This window comes from Condylura cristata, unplaced genomic scaffold (assembly GCF_000260355.1).
Source record: "Condylura cristata isolate star-nosed mole 26May11 unplaced genomic scaffold, ConCri1.0 scaffold00024, whole genome shotgun sequence".
NCBI classification, from domain to species: domain Eukaryota; kingdom Metazoa; phylum Chordata; class Mammalia; order Eulipotyphla; family Talpidae; genus Condylura; species Condylura cristata.
Window position 1 is genome coordinate 9,739,010 of NW_004567125.1, and position 15,954 is coordinate 9,754,963.

Genomic DNA, 15,954 nt, shown 5'->3' on the forward strand with positions numbered 1-15,954 from the left:
ACAGTGGACATCAGGATGGATATGTGACAGAGGGCCTGGACAACTGTCATTAGAACAAGATTTTGAGGAATAAATATGTTCTTGTGTGGTTCATTTAAAGTGAACCATGCTGAGAGACCTCGCTGGCATGTCATCCCTCACTGAGCTCGCTTTTAGTGGTGGCCACTATGGCCTCAGAGTGTCTCAGGTGGGCAAGAGCATCTCACACATTTCTTAAAGCAGCCTGAGTCATGGGCCCCAATGTGAGCTGTATGGCCCGCCAAGACTTATGGACACACCAATTTCTCATCAAGCCACTCTGAGAAGTGTGGAGCATGAAGAGAGCTCTCTCTCATTTTTGAAATAGGCCAGGATGAAACATGTAGAGTCTCATCTGTACTCTATCTTATCTTATCTGTACGGGGTTGCTGCCCCGAGAGAGGGCCATGTGGGGTGAGGACCACTGCTTCCTCGGCCTCTGAGAAAAGCCCACATTTTATCATGAGTGACAAGACGTTTTAGTGACTGGTGCCTTACCCTGGTCCCTGCGAGGACTCTGGATTGGACAGCTGAGTTCTGTCACTTGTTCTATGTGACCTTTAATTTCTTTGCTTCCTCACTTGTTAAGCAAGGTACTGACACTATTGATGCCATCTGTCTGCATGAGGATTAAATGAGCTTCCATGTAGCTGGCACTTAGTAAGCAAGTAATGCTTCAGATAAAGAGCTTATGTCTTAGACTGGTTAAACGAGTCGTCCTGGCCAATAGAGAGGGTAGTGTGGGCTCCAGGACCGTGGATCACAACTTGTAAGCTCTAAGCTATGCAACTTTGCCACCAGCAATGGCAATGGGCAAGGAGAGAGGTCTCTGGGGAATGGTCTCGGATGTGGATGGTATGCCCACAACAAGATGGGCATATGGTCTGTTACATCTGGTTGGTGGACAGGTAGTTGACTCTGCCACAAATGTCAGGTGAGGTTCACCAAAGAACCCAGATGCCGCCTGGAGGCCACCCCTCTGGGGGTACTGCTGGGCGATTTCTGGTGGGAAGGATTACCTGGCTGGACCCCTGCTCCGATCACTGGTCACCTGGAAAAACCCTTCACATAGACGCCGGAGGAGTACCCTTGGAATGGATTTTCCTGTGGGTGCAGGGAGAATGTCAGGGTTTCAGAATGCCTGGTGAACAGCACCTGGTCCTTCAGGCCTGCCCATACCGAGGCCTGGACATGGCTGAGCTGGTGAAGAGTCTGGTCTATTCTGTGTCCAACCTCAGGTAGAGAGTGGGCTTGCTCCATCTACCTTCCCCTCCTCTCAATAACAGGAAAATGACACTTCTTCCTAGATAAAGATCAGTCAAGACCTAATCCTACAAATGAAGAGGATGATTGCTCTTATCCATAAGGTCATGGAGGATCAAAGCAGACAGAGTTGAAATTGCTTTGCCAAGAACAAAATTGTGACACAATGTACATCATTAGTCTCAGAGCCTCAGCCTAGGTCTTAGAAAGTCAACTCTAGAACCCTCTGACCTGCTATGGATTCCGTCCATGAAGTGTGACCCTTGGTTCTATTCTCTTTTTTATTGCTGAGCAAGTGTTTCATGTCTCATCACCACAACAAGTGTAGGAAAACACACTTCTTCCCAGCTCCCTCCAGCTCTGGTGACTGATGGAGACTTCCTGGTGGTAGAGAACCTTCCACGGTGTCTAGCATGGACCTGGAGTCAGGCCCTGCCCCGGCCTTCCCTTGCTCAGACTCCCTTGCAGGTGGGAAGGGAGAGGAAGTGTCATGCTGTGGACACTTGAGCTGTGGGTCTGACTTCATCACTGGGTATGGCCCCTCACCTGTGAACCAGGCATTGTCATGCCCACCTGCTCATTCTGTGCAGAGGGCTCTGCCTGGAGGCATGTGGGCAGCTTATAGAAACTACAGATAAAATGAAGTGTTGTTACCAGAGGGCGGGCCATGACAGAGCCATGGCCCGGGGGAGGGGCAGCCAGCACCCCATCATCAGCGTGGGAAGCTGGCACACTCCCAGGGCACTCACCTGACTTCATGCATTTGTGCCCCGCGTGGAAGGCCTGGGAGCGGTTGCTGATAGGGTTGCTGACAGTGCAGATGTAGGTGTTGTCTGCATGCTGAGGGCCCAGAGTGAGGTGGAGGCGGTTGGACCCGATGGCTGGGCTCAGTGGGTGGGCGCCTGCCACCTCACGCCAGCCAACAGTCACTTGATCTCCCGTCTCCACGAGGCAGTCCAGCGTCAAGCTGCAGTTCCCGTTCTCCTGGGTGTGGCTCACCACCTTAATTTCTGGTGTGGAGACCTGCTCTGTCAGGAGAGGGAAGAAGGAGTCATCACTGAAACGCACCCCTGGGATTCTGACTTGATCTTCTTGTCAGAAGCCAATGCAGCTATACTGGCTTTTCTCCTCCCTGGGGGGTCTTCTGGGTGCTTTATTTCAAGTGGGGACCTACTGCCTCACACCAGTCCTCTCTCCACCTACACTCTGTACCAGGGCCATCTGGGTATAGAAATGTGTCTTTTAGTCCTCTCCAACCAGTCCTATTAGGGTTTCACTTGCCCTTCCCGATGCTTCTGGGTCCGTTTGCTCCCCTGGACTTTGCCCACAAAGCTCGCAGTCAGGTTATCCTCCATAGACTGTCCTTGCCACTGGCTAAGTGTCCCCTCCTGGATCTAAAAATGATTCTTTAGGGGTGTGATTTTGTGTGTGCGTGTGACAGGTCCTCTAGGGCACCCGCGTAGTGTCTGCTCCAGGCCCCAGCAACCTGCTTCGCTTCTAAGGTCATGAAACGGGCAAGTTCTATTCTTCACCAACTGCCACAGGAGGGGCACAATGCTGGAAGTTCACCTCATCATCTATACCCTTTCTCAACCATGATCACCTAATTACTTGGTAGCTGAGATAACTGAGTCCCAGAGAGGTGGAGCGTCTCACACAATCTCACACACTTTCTGAGCAGCCAGAAGGTGAGCTTAGGTCTGTCTGACTCCAACATCCAGCCTTTTTCTTTGACTTGAGGAGAATACCACGGTTGCAGAGATCATATTTTTCAAGGTGAGAATTTGACCATAAAATAGGACAGCGGGGACAGAGGCAGGCAAATGTCCTGGGACATGCATGTCGTGTGGGCTCCCAGCTGACTACAGCCCTGTCCCAGGACAATGGTAGAGTGACCACAACTTGTGGGTGCCTAGAGGAGCACTGTGGGAAGGCTAACTCTAGCAGTGTGGCTGTCTCTTCTGTAGGTGAGGAATGTCAGGTGAGGGGCTTCTGTCCCACATCAGAGATAAGGAGTCACTGTGCAGAAAAGCACAGCCCAGGAGGCAGCCAAGGTTGCCAGGAATTAAGGGGACCTATGGGCCTCAGAGACACAGACTTGGGTGCATTCGAGGAGGGTTGGCAGTTAAAAGAGTCTCAACACGGATATGCCTACGGTTCAGTTGAAACTCGAGTCTATATAAGTTGGGCAACTAAGGGATTTTAAAACCAGAAATTTTGTCTGTGTGAGCAAAGATGCCTCCTCCCCAGGAAGATGTAATCTCTGTGGGGTCAGGGCTAGGCAGGCAGTATGTGGGCTGAGGTTTGGCTCATCTTTCCCCAGAACTCCTGTGCAGTGAGCACCACAGAGGTGTTTGCACTCCATACAAGTCACCCTGTCCTCATCTATGAAAGAGTAACTAAACTTGGCTGTGGTATTCAGTTTTTAAAAATCAGGAGAAAAAGGACCCTCCCTGGTGGCACAGCGGGTTAAACTGCAGCAATGTGAGGCTACCCACAGCCACTGCAGCACAAGTTCAATCCCCAGCCAGGGAGGTGACCTCCATGGTGAGGCAGACCTCTCCAGACTCGCCTGCTGCTCCCCTCAGCTGTGTATTTCAGTAGACCACCTGTTCTGTTCCCCACTCTGTCTCTGCTGAGTCCTCTCACCACCCACCCCCGCACCTTTGGCCTGTACCCCAGTTCTTGTATGCACAAATAAATACATTTTGATGGGAAAAGAGCCTTTTTTTTTTTTTCAAACTATTTTCCATTCTCCAAGTAGCCCAAAGAATCCCCTTCCAATGATAGAAGTCTGCCTTATTTTCACACAGACTCTTGGGGATCCAGGCCCCTGAGCCCACAACCCACAACCTGCTGAGCTCTTAAACGAGGGTCACTAATGCTCTATGGCTACGGTCAATATACAGTCTGGACCAAGTAATATGTGAAGCTCTAAAACTTCTTCCTGAAACCCAGTTTAATACACTGAGCTATTGCTCTTCCAGTCGTTCCCAATCCTGAAGCCCCCTTGCTTCTGAAAGAGGCCTGAATTTTGGGGCAAGGAGCCAGCCCACCCTCCAGGAGGGTCAGGGAAGCCTCCACTGGTACCATAGAGCTTCAGCTGCAGGCAGAATAACTGGACGGAGACATTTTCTTCCTGGGTCATCGTGTACCAGCCCTCATCTTCCTTCTTGCTTTCTAGGATCTCCAGGCTCAGGTCTTCCAAGTGAAATTGATAGCGATTCTCCAGGTAGCCAGGAGAATCCCCTTCCATTTGATGAAAAGACACAATTTTCTTCTTGACACTGCTTCCTGGTGATTCCGCCACAGTAACAAGGATGTGCTTGCTCTTGTTCATTGTTTTATTCTCTCCAGATGTGAAAGGCAGCAGCACGCTGTGTCCCAATGCCCCTAGGATCTTTGGGCAATTCATCGAGCCCTCACCTATAGGAGGAGAAAAGAGTTCACGTTATGGGAACTTTGCGAATCACACATCTATGGGACAGGGATGGTAGGCGGAAGCTCTCCTCTTCCTCTTGTGTGGCCCCTTGAGACCGGTCAGGACTGTCACCAAGACCTCACTATAGTCTCAATATTTCAAAACTCCCAGTGGAAACCTTAAAATGACTGTAGAGTTGTGTGACTAGAAACCAGGCTTCTTTATTCTGGTAGAAAAATTCTATCAACTAAGATTTAAAGTTACAGCATCGAAATTGCACATAACTGAGGGGACTTCCCCAAAGTCTACACAGCTTGTGACTAGTAACTAGGCTGGAATCCAGGCAACTCCTCCATTAGATGTCTTATGCCCCTTGGATATGTGATGAGGATGGGGAGTAACTGGGAGTGATGATGAGCTCGTGAGCCAGGAGACCAAGGCTATGGAGTAAGGACAGGGGCAAGAGATGACAATAAAGGAGGAAAGACAGGGATCAGGTGAAGAGGTGAGGTACTCAAGCTCTGGAATCCTCTCTCTCCAAAACACTGTTGAAATCATTAATAATGAAGTGCAGATTTACTTAGTTCTCTCTCTTTTTAAAAACAAAAACATGGAGCCAACAGCAGTAAGCAAAAAAGAGAGAGAGTTCCAAAAACCCAAAACCTGTCAAACCACTGTGTGGGATATACTGCTAATTACTTAACACCTTCTGTCTCTTCAAACCCACAACCTCAGCTGATGACCCTGCTTCTTTTTGCCCTGAAAAAGCAGAAGAAACTGAGAACTTCCACTTAGTGCCACCACCAAATCAGCCACCTCCATGGGAGCGTCTAATGCGCTCAGGTAAGAGTAGCCTCTCCGGGGAGCACTCTCCCACTCAGGGCTTTGCTGAATGGCCACCACCCTTTGCATCCTCGCCTTTACTGCTGGCATTGTAGATTGTGGGTTATTTCCATTCACAAACAGTATGTCAACACATCACCTCCCTCACCTTCAAAACCCTCCCTGATCCCAGGTCTATCTCTAGCAATCTCCCATTTTTCTGTTTTTGTTTACTCCAAAACATGAGCTCCAAGCTCCTGTAATATGAGTTTACATTTTCTGCCCTCATTTCCTGACCCACTTTTCCTTGGACCTAGTCGAAGCAGGTGTTTTTCTTTGCTATTCGTTGAAACCACTTTTGTCAAGGTCAACAAAGACTCCGTGAGGCAAGTTATTCCTCCGCCCTCATCTTTTTTCAGAAGCACTCAACAGAATCCATCACTGCCTCTTTGAAACATTGTCTTACTTTGGCTCCTATGCCACACTCTTCTGGTTTCCTTCCTATGTAATTAGCAGCCGTTTCTCCATCTTCTTGACTGGAAATTCTACTCTTCAAAGTCTCTATTAGAGCACCTCCAATTTAGCAAGCTCTTGCTTCCATAGTCCCTACTGCAAGCCATATTACGAGTCCCTTAAATTCTCAGGCTCAAGTATTGGGAACATCCTAGACTCTATTCTTCTCTCACACTTAACTTTCATTCTTTTTTTTAAAGATTTGTTTATTTATGCATACAGAACTGGGGTACAGGTGAGAGGTGCAGCGGGAGTGAGAGGATTCACCAGAGACAGAGTGGGGAGCAGAACAGGCTGACTGATGAAGTACACTGCTGAGGGGAGGAGTGGGAGGGTCAGGAGAGGTCTGCCGCGCCATGTGGGTCACCTCTGGGGCAGGGATCGAACTCGCACTGAAGTGGTTGTAGCTCGCTTGCAGTGCTGCACTTTAACCTATTGTGCCACCAGGGAGGGCCAGCACTTAAAGTTCACTCTATCAGCAAATCCTAATGGCCCCACCTTCAAAAAATGTCTGGCATCTGAGTGAAACGCCTTCATTTCTAACCACCACATTCACAGACCAGGGCATTGTGCTCTGCCTGATCTTAAAGACACCAGGAGCATTTTTATACCAGAGATTTTGCACTTGCTGTCTACTACCCCTGGCCACCTCTTCCCTCACCCATACAGATAGCTCATTTCCTCACATATTTTTGGTTTCTGCTCAAAGTTTATCTTCCCTAAGTGAACTCCTCTGCCCATCCTATCTAAATAGCACCCCCTTATCCCTGCCTGGTGTTATATATTAGTTTAGTTTAGTTTTGTCTTCCTCCCCTGCACAATAAACTCATCAAAAGCAAGAATTCAATCATTTTCACTGCTTTGTTCCTAGGGCCTACAGTGCTTGGCACATGATAGACTTTTAATAAATGTCTGTTAGATTTAGGAATGCCAAAAACCATATAATGTGACTAAAACCTCTCTCGTTTCACTTTGTCCATATCTAATGTTCATGAAAGGAACTCTTGACTCAGAGAGAGAGCATAGATTGTTCTAGTTGATTAAAAAAAAAAAAAGACTGTTCTAGTGGTAAAGCACCCACTTAGAAAAGACATGATAGTTAAGATGGGTTGTTAGGATTTTGGACAAACTGGTTAAAATCTTGGTGCCAAAATGCCCTGAATTGCCAGCATTGGCCTATAAAGGGGCAGTTATCTGACTAGAGCATCAAGATTGAGGAAAAGGAAAAGCAGCCATAAGAATTGAGGTGGTTGAGGTTCATGATTATTAACGAAAAGTGAGAAAGACTAGGAGACATCTGTTCTTTTCAACATTGCTAATACCTTTTTTTTAATTTTAATTTTATATATTTTTTACATCATTCTTCACTTTTTGAACAATGTATGTATGCCTTTCATCTCGGTTGTAGACCCTGTGGCCTTCCCAACACCAGTTCCCAACACCATGTGCCATCACCATAGTCCTGTGTGCTTGTCCCACCTCTGTTTCAATGCTACTGCCCTCTCTTCCCGCTGCTCCTGGAGATTGTCTCTGGTTTGTAGTTATCCGCTGGTTTTTATTTCACTTCACTGTAATTGCCTTTTTTTTTTTTCCTGACCCCTCTATCCTCCTAAACGTGAAACCATCCGGCATTTTTCTTTTTCTTTCTGGCTTATTTCACTAAGCATGATCCCTTCCAGCTCCATCCACATTGCCACAAATCGCATGAGTTTATCTTTTTTTGATTGCTGAATAATATCCCACTGAGTACATCAACTCTTAAAGTGTTGTTATCTAATTGATTAGATGAAGCATGACGTGGTTGGAGTTGTTTTAACAACGACAAATTGGGGAGCCACATTCATGAATGTCCGATTCTCCAGACAATGTGGTGGGGGCCATACCCCAGGAACCCCTCAAATCATGAACTTAAACTTCTATACAGAAGGAGATGGTGCATACGCAAGCCAGACATGCAAGTAGACAAGTCAAGAGGTGCAAGGGCCCCCAGAAATGGTGGGCAGAAGTTGTGAGTTAAGCATATGTACATTTTCCTCAAGTGCCCTCCTGAACGCTGTCTCTCACAGGGTCCCAAGGTTCAAAACAAGAATAAGAATCACTATGGCACTGTTGATTTTTTGGGATTCATTTGGTTTGAAGAAAAAACTGATGGCAATGATTCCATTCTCAGGTCATAACTCCCTCACCTCCCAGGTCCCCTGTCCCGCCCTCAACTAATCCACAGGCTCTTTGAGCCCAAGCTGTGGGGAATGAGAAGAGGTAATGATATAGAATAAAGTAGGGAGTAGTAAAGAAAAATTTCAAAAAAAAGAAAGAATACAGGAGGAAAAGAGAAAAGAGGGGGCGGAGTGCTGTGTACACACTCGTCACCGGGAGTGGAATCTCAGCCTCACCAGGAAGAGACCCTCGCGCCACCACCCACATGAAGAGTGACGATGCAGCTGAGTGAGTGAGAGGCTGGGTCCTGGGGGTGGGGAGGCACTCGAAACTAAGTAAATGTGGAAAATAAGTGGGAGCTTTAATGTGGCTCATAAAGCCCTTCAAGGGGAGCCGCTGCTCCTGAGCCCCCCGCCTGCCGAGGGTTTCCCAGTGGGCTGTGATTCAGTCGGCCCTGAAGAGTCTGCAGGAAACATTTGCACTGTGAGCACCAATTCACTTTCTCCGTGGGTAATTCAACCTAGAGAGCAGAGTGATTCACACACAGCAGGGACATTTTCCGAAATCAGAAGTACTTGGACAATCCTTGCACAACACAGGAGACTCCCTAAAAATAACCCTTTGCTTCAGCCAAGCCCCCTTTCACATGTGCAGGCAACACTCACCAAGGCCTTTCAGTCAGGCCAAGAGGCAGGCCTTCTCTACTGGCCTCACAGTTCCTGTGGACACGCTGGGGCCAGAAAGAAAGCGCGAGAGCCTAAGGCTGCAGCCGGTTCCCATGCCTACGTGCTGCTGGGACTCCCGGAATATTTGTATTCACTGCTCCCCAAGTCGACAAACCTCTCTCACCCTTTACTTGCCTGGCTGGCCGTTCCCACCGTCTGGCCTCTGGTCCTGGCCCTGTCCTAGACAAGGCTTCCCTGCCATGTGGGCTTTGCAGTTCTCCTCTGTTTCAGCCAACACATTTTTAAACTCCAGTTCATCCTTACTCAGCCATTAGTTTCCAGGTATAGGGCTGTTTTGTTCATTATTTTTTTTTTATCTTAACATCCAAATGGGATAGGTAGGAACTCAATAAGTCTTGTTGCCCAAAAGAATGAAAAAAAAAAAAAAAACGAGAGGGAGGAAGGTAGGAGGGAGAGGATGGAAGGGAGGAAAGAGAGGGAGCAAGGAAAAATTACAACAGAGGCCAGGTACTCCTTTTTCCGAAGTCAGAATGCATTTGGGTTTTCCTGCTACTGTCTTTAAGAGGAAAAGCACAGAGGATGGTGGGGGTCTTCTTTAGGCACGCTGGACCACTTACCACCCCCAACCCCAATATTCCATTTGCACGTTCTGCATTTGCACGTTCATCTCCATACGCTTTTCAAGTCCAATAAAACCCAAGGTATACATGTGCAAGGAAGGGCAAGAAACCTCTGACAGCACTTGCTTCCAGAGAGGAGACAGAGGGACAGATTAATCTCCATGCTATATTCTTTTGCACATTGAAGTATTTTAGACCCACATGTGATACTCTTCCAATACACAAGCTGGCTAACAAAAAGACTAAATGAAAACTCACACGATGAAAGATGTTCCTATCCACTTTCCAAATTTCAGATCAAACACTTCCCTCTGCCATTTATTTCCTTCTATGATTTGATCAACTTCTCTTACCTTTTAAAAATTCTTATACTCGAATTCATTCTGTTTCTTTTACAATCGACTCATGTGCTTCAATTGCAGATAACATTCTAAGCTAAACATCAGCTTCTCGTGTCACCCTCATTAAGGTTATGTGACTATTGAGAGGTGACTAAACTATTCTGTGCCTCTTTCTCATTTACAAAATTGCAATGGTAACAATAATAAATATTTCATGGGGCTGGGGTGAGAATTACGTGAATAAAACCATAAATACCCGTACAGAGCAGCGTTTGGTATAGAGCAAGTATACTGACCATACTATTTGTTACTCATTCAACAAACATTTGTGGATGGGGTTTCATGCACTAGACACTGTTTCCTTGCTAGGCAGAGCCTGTCATTCCTTTTGCTTCTCTGACACCTCACAAGGTACCCACCGCGCCATGTGTCCTTAACGAATAGCAGCTTAGTGGAATTGTCCGAATGACTTGTATTAAACCAAATCGCCCAGATGTTTTGCCTGCACGACAGCACTGGAGACAGTCAAGATGATGGTTTTATGTCCAGGTGAAAGCTTTTGAGAACTCACTCTGCATCTTGAGAGAGACTGAGCAGGGAGCATGGGAGGCTGGGTCAACCAAGCCTAGAAGCTGCATTTGCCCCTTGTCTCTTCTCTGTGGGTGTGAAGGAAGCAGGGAGGACCGGTGTGGAAGAAAAAGAACTCCCACTGGGTAGAGCATCCATTGTAACAGATGCACCGTCTGGTGGGGGCTGTCGCTCGTGGGGGCGGCTATGCATGTGGGGGCAGGGGAAATCTCTGTACCTTCCATTCAAGTTTTCTGTGAACCCAAACTATTCTGAAAATAAAGTCTAGTTTAAAAAATAGCATTGGGGGAAATGGAAAATTCACTTTATTGGGGAAAGGGACACGTGGACTTTTCGATTTTTACAATTCTGACTGAGTTGAAAAGTGAGCTGAGTAGTGCTGGGAAGGGGGGTGGTGCTGATTTTACAAGAATTAGGCTCCTTGGTTGGGTAAATCTGTCATGGCTGACCTGTCCTCATTTGCAAAACATTACTGTCTGGGTTTTATTGGGGTTTCACAAGAGGATGCACTTTTAAAAATAAAAACATTGTGAAAGTTTTTGTGAATTTCAGAGAAGATGTGAAAAAGAAGGGGGCTGTGCAAACTAGACAGGCCAGTCTGTTGGGACAGACCCCCAAACCTTCAGCGGACAGCTGCATCCAGGCCCCTGTGGGCTAGAGTGACCAGGAGAGTATACGGGGATAAAGCCCAACCCGGGGTCCCACCCATCACTCTGGGTGGACCCCAAGACACCTCGCAAAGGTGACAGCATCACACATGGCACCTCCAAAGGAAGGCTTGGCTTTTCCTGCAACGCTGGCAGTGGCTGGACCTGGCTTTCTGAGCCATGAGAGCAGCCATTCCTCTCTTAGGGCTCGGGAAGCCAGCAGCCTGGGCCTGCCTCACTTGGAGGGAAATTAGAACAAGGCTGACTGACACTTCATTCAGGAGCCTGGTACAAGACAGACCCCAAGTTCTTGCCTCCCCAACCTGACCCCAGTGACACCCCAACCCCCACGACTCCCATCCCCAGCACACCTCTGGGCTTTTCCTGGAAAAGTCCTTAATGGATTTGCGGTCTTGAAAACCCCAAGCGCAAAACACCCAGAGCCTCAGGACTTCCCCCCTTCCCTGATGCCACTTCTACTCCTAGCCGGCTTTCACGGTCTCACCAAAGTTCCAGGCATGCAGCGTAAAGGAAAGTCTCACTTTGCTCCCCAGGGAGCCCCAATCTCACTTCTGGCTTAGTCTTTTCTCTCTCAGATGTCTTTTCTCATGCCAACGCCAGGAGCAGGGAATGCCAGGTCACCTTTCTGAGCAAGACCAGCCAGAAAGAAGGGAGCAGAATTCAGCCCCAAAGCTCTGCGCTGGTCCCCACCACGAAACTACCCTGAGGCTTCCTCATTTGCATTTCCCAGTTGCTGATGCAGCTCTCAGCTCCAGAAATCCTGGCCTCTAACCTTTTGGCTGCCTTGGAACCTTCTCTTCCAGGAAAGTAGCCACCAGTATGACCACACTGTGGCCACTGTCAGTTCTCAACCCAATGCCTGGTGTTTTCACTTCTACCTTCTCTTCTCGCTACAACCCTTCCTGTTGTTAGACCTGTTTCTGGTTGCGTTTCTGGGTTGTCTGCTTGTGTGTGTGACCACCCCCTTCTGGGGCAAGGGTCAGTCTCTTCCCAGAGCCCCGTTTCTGTAGCTCAGTCTCCCGGCCTTTGTCAGGTCTCTGTCAGGAGATGAGCCTGCAAAACCAGCCACTCTACCAGCCTCGGGTGTGGAACCTCTCACCTGAATATGATTGGAGCTCTTGGCTTACGAGTTCTGCTTTCCCTGGAAGTTAGAATTGATGGCACTAAGCCTTGGGATCCCAGGACTCACAAACTTCCTTCCTCTTTGAAAGAGACAAATGAAACTCAAAGCCATACTCCAGGAGGAGACAGTGGAACCTTGGTCCCCAGGCCCCAGACCCTGCTATCATCTCCTCTCCTCGTCTCCTCGCTACACATGCCACTCGCTAGTTCTTGGCAGAACTCAAACCCCCAAGCAGATGAGCACTCACCTGTTGTGCAGCTCAGCTCAAAAGCCAGGAAGAGAAGCAGCAGGAGGTTGGAGGGGAGATGCCGCTGGGGATCCATCAGTCCTGAGCAGAGGGGCAGTCTGCTCACAGACGCCACTGCAGTGACTGAGCACAGAGCCGGCTCTGCTAGTGACTTTGTGTCAGGAACCAGCAGCTTCCTGTGTCCCGGGGACTTTTTCTTTTCGCTCGTGTCTGGGGATTGCTCATCTGCTTTCAGACCTGAAATAATTTTTTTTTTTTTTTTGTTCCCCAGAAATTCGAGCCAAGTGCTTACAACACTGGAACTGGGAGGAGAGCTGTGTCACTTAGCCCAAACTCAGCCATGGCAGAAATCCTTCTCTCCCCTTTCCTCAGCTGTCTCAGCAAATGGACAGTTCTGTCTGGTAACTTTTTTACTGTTAAAGAAAAGGTGGAGTCTTGTCAGACCACCCCCCAATTTGTATTAGTTTCTTCAAAGCTGGGCTTGGGTGACTGAAGTTTATGGAACAGCTGGACCTCTTTCTTTGTTCTGATTTGTTCCTCAGGTTCAAAGAACACTCCTCTCTGCATTCCAGCCCTAACGCCAAAGTCACAGACTAGGGTGGGACCAGCATATCCGTTGGCAGAAACCAGTTTCCTTCTGGACACAACATGGTGGAATTTAGGGAACCCCACTTGTGTTTGGAGGGACCACCTTTATTTGAGGACTTGAAGAGAAGGGACTGGAATCGACAAACGAAAGCCTCGGTGTTCCTGCAATAAACTGAAAGAAGGAAGCCCTGGAAAGGTGCTGGTATGGGACTAGCAAGACTTTAGAGGCCAGCGAATGTTTTTAAAGTTTATTGTAACAGGTCCAAGGCAATGTCCAGTGTGCTGCTGTAGGGAGCTAGTGACACGTGTGAGCGTGTTCGTTGTCCACTGCTTTCCCCTCTCACCTGGGACCTGCTATCCTCTCCCCAGCACTGTCTGACAGCTCTTGGGAGAAGGCTTGGCTAAATTATCAAGAATGTTGTAAGTTATTTGACTAATAAATGTTACTAGAACTGGCCCTCCCTGGGGGCACAAAGGATTAGGACGAAGCACTGCAAGCTGGCCGCAGCTGCTTCAGTGCCAGTTCGATCCCTGCCCTGGAGGTGACCCACATGGCACGGCAGACCTCTCCTGACCCACCCGCTGCTCCCCTCAGCAGTGCACTTCGTTGATCTGCTGTTCTGCTCCCCACTGTCTGGTGAATCCTCTCACCGCCCCTGCATCTCTGGCCTGAACCCCAGTTCTGTATGCATAAATAAATAAATCTTTTTAAAAATTGTTACTAGTATTTTAAACTTCAATTAATGTACTATAAACTTCAATTAAATTAGATTTAAAAACTAAGGAAATTAAAAAGCCAAAACTCATTACTTCCTAGTTGTTGGCTACTATTTATGTTCTTAGAACGTTACACTGATTGTATCTCTGGTGGAAATAAAATACCAGACCACGTGAGCTGCTTCACCTCTCCGTCCAGCTCTGCATTTAACTGGTAGCTTGAGCGGACCGTGGTAGGAGTATGTAAACCATGGGGATTGGCAATTGCTATAAATTAGTGCTTTGGTTTTGTTGTTGTTGATTGTCTAAATATAAGAGTGAGAGCAGCAGTAAGAAGGGAGTTTAACTTTGAAAAGTGGGTCATGATGTAGCTTTTCCATTCTCAATAGTATAAAAATTAGAGGAAATACTTTTCCAGTATTCAAAAACTATCTTTTCAGGAAAAAAAAGCTTATAGTGTCACAAGCAGTTATGTTCTTGTTGCTTTACAAAGGTGGGAATGGGATGAAATATTAGAAGTGTTGAGAGAAAAATAGCTCCCACCTAAAATTCTGTATCCTGTGAAATAATCCTTCAAAGGTGAAGGAGAAATTGATACTTTCTTGGACAAACAAAATTTCAGGGAATTTATTGCCAGTAGTTCTACCTTGGAAGACATGTTAAAAGAAATGCTTTAGAGAGATGGAAAACAGGACAGATCAGGAACTCAGATCTACATAGAAAAAGAAGAGCTTCAGAGATGGAGTAAGTGCAGGGAAAGTGTGCTTGGGTTAGTTGTAAATGTGTATCGCAAAACTAAGACAGCCACTAGAGGAGCTTTTTAAAAAGGAGAGAAAAATGATTTATCTTTTTTGATAGTTGAGTAGCATTCACTGAATGCCATTTGCAGCAACATGGATGGAGCTGGAAGGGATCATGTTCAGTGAAATAAGTCAGAAGGAAAAATAAAACTATAGAACAGATTCACTTATATAAGAGGACCAAATAAGATATAGGGGGTGGAAAGTGTATTGTTATTACAATATACAACAAAACAAAACAAAAACAAACAGACAACTATACACCAGAGAGGTTCTACAGGGGAGGGGGACAGAGAAGGATCAAAAGGAGGGAGGGATGTGGGGGGCTGTGGGGATGACTGGTGGGTGAAGTGGGGGAGGGAGAAGTATACATTGTTTTAAAATGAAAAATAATGTGAATAGATATATAAATTAAGAAAAAATAAAAAGGAGATAAAATGGAATCATATACAGTGCTTAATTAAAACTACAGAAGACAAAAAAAAAATAAAAACTACAGAAGGCAGAAAAAGAATAGAAGCCAGTAATAGAAATATATAAGGGCTAACCCAGAAAATAGTAACAATCATGGCAGATGTTAATCCTACTATGTCAATTGTCAATGGTCTACAATGCTCTACAGGTGAGAAAATTGTCAATGGAATATCAATGGTCTACAGGTGAGAAAATAATAATAATAATGAACAACTATATACCAGAGACACTTTACCAGGATGGAGTGGGGGATGGGATCAAAAACAGTGTGGGGAGGGAAGTGCGCTGGACTATGGTGATGGCACAGGGTGATTTGGTGATGGGAAACCCAAGGGATCGCAACTGAGATGGAAAAATGCACAAAATGATGTAAAAATAAACTATTATGTTATTTAAAAAAGAAAGAAAGAATATCAATGGCTTAAGTGTACAGAATGATCTCAAAAGACAGAACTGTCAAAATGAATTTAAAAAATCAACATCTAACTGTATGTTGTGACCCACTTTAATACATACAGATTAAAAGTATTGGGATAGGGCCCTCCCTGGTGGCACAGCACTAAGGAGCTAAAGCCACTTCAGCATGAGTTCGATCCCAACCGGAGGTGACCACATGATGCAGCAGACCTCTCCTGACCTGCCCGCTGCTCTCCTCAGCAGTGCACTTTGTCAGTCAGCCTGTTCTGCTCCCCACTTGTCTCTGGTAAAGACTCTCACAGTCCCTGCACCTCTGGCCTGTACCCTAGTTCTGTTTGAATAAATAAATAAATCTTTAAAATAAATTTTAAAAATTTTAAGAAGTATTGGGATAGAGAAAGATGAAACATGTTAACACTGATCAAAAGAAAGCAGAAGTGGCTATACTAATCTTAGAAAGAGCAGACATCAGGGGCCTCCCTCATGACCAT

The 15,954-nt window shown here is 46.7% G+C and overlaps 1 protein-coding gene across 1 annotated transcript in view; it reads right to left on the reverse strand.

The window, feature by feature from the left end:
* SLAMF1 (signaling lymphocytic activation molecule family member 1) overlaps positions 1-12,543 on the reverse strand; it is a 31,203-nt gene extending 18,660 nt beyond the window's left edge. The window contains exons 1-3 of the mRNA XM_012728976.1: positions 12,468-12,543; positions 4,372-4,707; positions 2,025-2,309 (exon numbers count right to left, since the gene is read on the reverse strand). Of these exons, the coding sequence (XP_012584430.1) occupies positions 2,025-2,309; positions 4,372-4,707; positions 12,468-12,543 (697 nt within the window). The remainder of the gene's footprint in view (positions 1-2,024; positions 2,310-4,371; positions 4,708-12,467) is intronic.
* Between the last annotated feature and the right edge of the window lie 3,411 nt (positions 12,544-15,954).